Raw genomic sequence first — 5,886 nt, 5'->3', positions numbered from 1 at the left:
ATGGTGGTGGTAGTGGTGATGGTGATGTGATGATGGTGGTGGTAGTGGTGATGATGATACTGATGATGATGATGGTGATGATGATGATGATGGTGGTGGTGGTGATGATGGTGGTGGTGGTGTGATGATGATGATGGTGGTGGTGGTGGTGATGATGATGATGGTGGTGATGATGATGGTGGTGGTGGTGGTGATGATGATGATGATGGTGGTGGTGGAGGTGGCAATGATGATAATGGTGGTGATGATGATGGTGGTGGTGGTGGTGGCAATGATGATAATGGTGATGATGATGATGGTGGTGGTGATAGAGATGATGATGATGGTGGTGATGATGATGATGGTGGTGGTGATGATGATGATGATGGTGGTGGTAGTGGCGATGAAGATGGTGGTGGTGATGATGATGATGATGATGATGGTGGTGGTAGTGGCGATGAAGATGGTGGTGGTGGAGGTGGCAATGATGGTAGTGGTGGTGATGATGATGGTGGTGGTAGTGGTGATGATGATGGTGGTGGTAGTGGTGATGATGATGATGATGGTGGTGGTGGAGGTGGCGATGATGAGTAGAGCCAATAAAGGGAAAGACAGCAAAGGTTAAGAAAGACGAACGACAGAGCGATGGGTTTTTGAAAGATGAGATTTTATTTTTTATTTTTTATGATTGTTTATGGAGAATGATTTGGTTGAAAGAAAATGTTAATTAATATTAAATAATCTCAGTGAAGAAATATAAAAATAAAGAGAACAATATGTTTGACTAATGATGAATATAAAGAAAGGTACAGGAATATAGAAAAAACAACAAGACTAATTCAGAAAAAGAAGGTATATGATGAATCTATTTAGTAAGAAAGCATTCAAGTCAACAGTGTTTTTTTTGTTTAATTTTTTATGTATATATATTTTTCACAAACTTTAATTATTTATGACTTTGCAAAATGTATGTTGAGGAATTGGTATATCTATTCAGGCTAGATAACACAAAAAAAGGGGGACTAATTCTGGATTCTGGCCAAAGAATGTTACAAGTTTTGCCTTCATAAGGACCCGGCAGCAAAAATGTAGCACCACTCAGAAAAGTTTCCAAAGAAATTATAATGTCCTCACGCAGTTGACAGTTTGTCCTTTTCAGTTCCATGATAGTAGAGTGTAGAAGTGTGGTATAGGTCAGTGAAACCTGAGGAGTGATAACCTTTTGGATAATGGGATATCTTCTTTACTAAGCAGTCATTTACTGTCCCAAATTACTGTCCGAAAGTATTGAAACTTTTGATTTTGATGAACGTGTTGAGTTTCCTGGTTTTGCGTCTATTACTAAAGTTGAAATTTCTTGTACAACTGCCGTGCTCAGTTGAGAGAGTGATGTCTATAGGATGATATTTACCGGAAATAGATTTTGAATTTATTTTATTATATGTTTATTAATTTTTTTTTATTTGTTTCTAATGTTGTTATTAATGTATTTTTGAGTTGTATGGTTGTGTGATTTTCTTTTTCCCTGAATGTAAAGTTTATGCAAAAGAAGAGTTTTTAGTCCATATAATAAGCAACTTAGATTATCTTTAGTAAATAGCAGGGAATCAGATCAGATTTTGAGGCCAGAAGGATCAGTAAGATATCTGTAAAATCCAGTTTTGATGGAGAAATTGATAAAAAAAAAAAATACAAATAAAATAAAGAAAAACATGTTTTGATGTTTATTTGCCTCATCTCAGAGCTGACATTTGCAGACCCGCTGTTGTCCTACTTGCCTTTTAGATTTTAGTCCAGGCTTTTTTCTCGATAAGGAAAAATAATCAAGGCTTTGGAGAGTCTGTCATGCTTTATCACTTCCCTATGAAGTACAAAACTTAGTCGAGTTAGATTAGTCTCTCTATTTTTTTAAAGATCAGTGAATATTTACAGTGTAGTAAACTTTATGAATTGTGGTTTCCTTTTTAGGATATTTACTTTTTGATTTTCATATAGTTTGTCAGCTAAGGGGCAACAGGAGGTGCTTACCCCAAAGCTTTCCAAGGGGGCCTTCAAATGTGGTAATCCTATGACGCTTTAGAGTTATGTCCAAGACTTTATTGAGCATTGTAGTTAGAGCTTATCATATACAGAAAACACACTTATTGATATAATAAAAGGGTGGAACTTTGTTTGGAAAATACTGCTTGGATAAGTTGTAAGCCTCAGTGAGAGGTACTTGAATATTGGCATTTAGAGGAGCTGGTATAAGCTGGAATACTTTAAAGAAAAATTGTTATTATCCACTTTATGGGTCCCATCGTGGCCTTAAAATGTGTCTGAAATTGTTCTCTCTCTCACCCTCCCTCTCTCTCTCCATCCCTCTTCCTCTCCCTCTCCCTCTCCCTCTCCTTCTCCCTCTCCCTCTCCCTGTCCATCCCTCTCTCCCTCTCCCTCTCCATCCCTCTCTCCCTCTCTATCTCCCTCCTTCCCTCCCTCCCTCTCCCTCCCTCTCCCTCCCTCTCCCTCCCTCCCTCCCTCCCAGGCAAACTAACAGCACATGATTGTGGAAAGATGTATTTTCAGTCAGTTGTGACAGAGGCTAAACAATGCTGCAATTCAATCCATGTATATCAAGGTTAAAGATAGGATAGGGAATAAGTTTTGCTGCTGCTGATGATGATTGATAATGCTCATGATGAGGATTATGATGATGATTGATGAGGATAATAATGGTGGTGTTGATGATTGATGAAAATATAGATGATGAATGATTTTTGATAATGATGGTAACCACTCTGATCATGATCATCATCACTTGTAGGTAGGAATGATGGTGGTGTAATAGTTAGGTGTCCATTCCTTGCCATCTTGCTATGGTAGAGGGCATGAAATGGTCAAAGTCATGAGAGCTGTTTAAGCAAAGGGTACTCATAGTACTTTCATGACTGTCTTTGCAGAAAAAAAAGTGCAGGGATAAACATATTCAGTAGTGCCCATAGCAGAATATCTATAGAGGGCTATAAAGGGCTCGATCAAAGGATTACTAGGGCTACCACTACTCCTCAATCAGAGGATTATTAACCCATCCCCGACGGGGGAATTCTAGCCTTGAATGTCCAAATGCCGGGGCGTTCGAATTATTAGGCCTAAATCAATTGAATGGCTGGCACAATACTGTGCCGCCCGGCAACTGGGCTTTTGAATGCGCGGTACACATGCTGTACCACCCGTCCTGTGTGGGTTAAATTGCAGAGAGAACTCTTTGGAAATCATTATTCTCCTAATTGTGTTCCTCACAAATTTTTTCAGAACAGGCCACATCCGAGACACTCGCATCCGAAGACTGGGGGCTGAATTTGGAGGTGTGCGACTTGATAAACGAGTCGGAGGAAGGTCCCAGGGATGCTGTCAAGGCGATCAGGAAGCGCCTCACCAGCCAGCCCAAGAACTATAGTGTGGTTATGTACACTCTGACAGTTAGTATACGTTGATTGTTTGTTTGGAATGGTCGTTGATGGAGTGTGAGTTTGGAAAATGCAAGAAGTATATTTGAAAGAGTGAAGTAACATCAAGCAAAGGGGACTCATGTTTCCAACATTAATTCACAAATTTAAGAGATTTTTTGAAATATGATTTTTATTCACTAATATGTGAAATTATTATGGGTATTCCTAGCTTGTTAATGTTACTTGAAAGAAAAGGTTCTTATATGATTACAAATATAGATTTTACAATAAGTATGATTTAATGATGCTGATTTGATATTTTTCTCACTTTGTTTATTGATTCACAGGTATTAGAGACTTGTGTTAAGAACTGTGACAAGCGTTTCCATGTCCTCACATGTAGCAAAGATTTTGTACAAGAGCTGGTTAAACTTATAGGTAAGTTTATTCTTGGTTGTAAGTAAAATTATTTACTACTTTGATCTTATATAAAGATCTTCCACATTTCTGTCAAAAGAACTTAAAATGTCATTTTGGTAACAGTTTTAGCATTAGTGTGTAATTAACATTCTGCAATCATTTTTATTATTATCTTATGTTTGGGTCAAATTGGTATTTAGAAATGCACTTTGTAGGGGCTTGAAAAATAGGATGCACTGATAATAAGTAGTATTATCTCTGGTCTGAAGAAAACCATTAGTTCTGTTGATATGAATAAAATCAAATGCTTTTCATATTTACAATGCAATAATATCTTCAAATTTTTGATGGGATGAAGTTATTTACTGATTTCTAAACTGAAGGTCAGCAAAGTACTTGATCTTTTCATTCAACAACTTCTGCCATGTTTAGGAGAGGCCAGAGAGTCCAAGTAATACATTAAAAAATGCACAAGCCCATCTCTGTCAGTGAGTGTAGTAAGATAGATTTATTGATTTTTTTTTTCTTTGGATCTATTTTCTTCCTACCCTCTTTCTTGAACCAGGAATAGAATAAACGTTTTTTGATTCTTATGCATTTTGCCACGAATGTTGAGTAGTTAGTAACACTCAAATTGTCATCTAATTTTAGAGAGATTTGCAATATACAACTAGCTTTTATCTTTGAATAGCACAAGTACCTAATTTAAGAATAGAGAGTAAATCAGAGTTGACTTTAGAATGAGAGAATAAATCAGAAAAGAGATTAAAGCAAAGAGACGACATGAGGAAGAGGAAATACAGTAGACATTTCACCCGTCTCAGGTCCCAAGAACGAGCCACCACCAGCAGTGCAGGAGAAGGTCTTGTCGCTTATCCAGTCTTGGGCCGATGCTTTCCGTCACCAGCCTGAGCTTGCCGGAGTTAGTCAGGTGAGAAATCTTCTCTTGCAGAATATTTTGGTGAAGTTTTGGTTGCTTAGATTTGTTTAGATTTGCTCTGTTGTTAGTTTTGTCATTTTTACTTAGCTGGAACATGATTTTATTACTAGGTATGTTGAGGTCATAGTTATATCTAATTATTTTGTTGATAGTATTATTATTATTTAGATATGTATTACTTGTGGGTAATTTCCAGTGCTTCAGATTAATTCAGAAACATTTAATAACGTAGTCGTAGTGTAAGTCCAGGGATGGGGGAAAGCTTTTGGGTGGAGCTATCCTGCAATATTAATGAGAAAGAAGCAGTTGCAAATATATTAAAATTGGGTCTTTTTTTCAGGTGTATGCTGATCTAAAGCACAAGGGAGTGGAGTTTCCCATGACCAATCTCGATACCATGGCACCCATCCTCACTCCACAGCGGGTATGAGACTTTTTATTTTCCTTTGTGGTTAAATGTTTAAACAGACTACTATTTTTTATTTTTTATTTTTTTTATTCCTATTCCCACTCAACCTTTTCTTACCCTTCTCCTTCCTTTATCCTTGGTGAAAAAAATAAAATTTAAATATGTAGTGTCTTTTTTTTTTAGTTGCTATTGCTTTAATCAATATCACTTTATATTTTTTTCCCACCCAGACGGTAGCAGCCCCAGAGCCTCGTCCTCCACGCCAGCCTGCAGGAGTACCAACTTCCCCTCGACGCCAGGCAGCTCACCAACCTCCAGCTCCTCCTGCTGCACCTGTTACCCTAACAGCAGAACAGCGAGCCAAGCTGCACAGTGAGCTAGATGTGGTGGAGTCCAATGCAAAAGTTTTAGCCGAGATGTTGTCGGAGCTCTCACCGGGCAAGGAACACCAGGATGATGCGCAGCTCCTGCAGGTGTGTGTGGGTTTACAGGATGATAAAAGAAAAAACTAATTGTTGTGGTGTTATTTATTTCATTCTATATTTCTTGTTGTTGTGGGTAAAATGATGTATTGGGAATAAACTGACTATTGTATATTTGTTAGGATTAATCATATAATGTTATTAATGATTTCCATGTCTTGCTTTCTAAAGGAATTACATGCAACCTGCCGTGCAATGCAACAGCGTGTGGTAGAACTAGTTGGTCGT

At 37.8% G+C, this 5,886-nt stretch overlaps 1 protein-coding gene across 1 annotated transcript in view; it reads left to right on the top strand.

Annotated features, from left to right (window-relative positions):
* Nucleotides 1–3,248: 3,248 nt before the first annotated feature.
* LOC122265966 (target of Myb1 membrane trafficking protein) overlaps nt 3,249–5,886 on the top strand; it is a gene marked incomplete at its 5' end in the record, with an annotated part of 17,321 nt that continues 14,683 nt past the window's right edge. The window contains 6 exons of the mRNA XM_086549285.1: nt 3,249–3,437; nt 3,755–3,845; nt 4,652–4,758; nt 5,108–5,191; nt 5,407–5,649; nt 5,830–5,886. The exon at nt 5,830–5,886 is cut by the window's right edge and continues 68 nt beyond it. Coding sequence (XP_086405411.1) covers nt 3,249–3,437; nt 3,755–3,845; nt 4,652–4,758; nt 5,108–5,191; nt 5,407–5,649; nt 5,830–5,886 — 771 coding nt within the window. The remainder of the gene's footprint in view (nt 3,438–3,754; nt 3,846–4,651; nt 4,759–5,107; nt 5,192–5,406; nt 5,650–5,829) is intronic.

This window comes from Penaeus japonicus, unplaced genomic scaffold (assembly GCF_977035675.1).
Source record: "Penaeus japonicus unplaced genomic scaffold, GWHDUDI00000001_assembly GWHDUDI00000001, whole genome shotgun sequence".
Lineage (NCBI taxonomy): Eukaryota > Metazoa > Arthropoda > Malacostraca > Decapoda > Penaeidae > Penaeus > Penaeus japonicus.
This window is presented reverse-complemented; position numbering and strand designations above follow the sequence as displayed.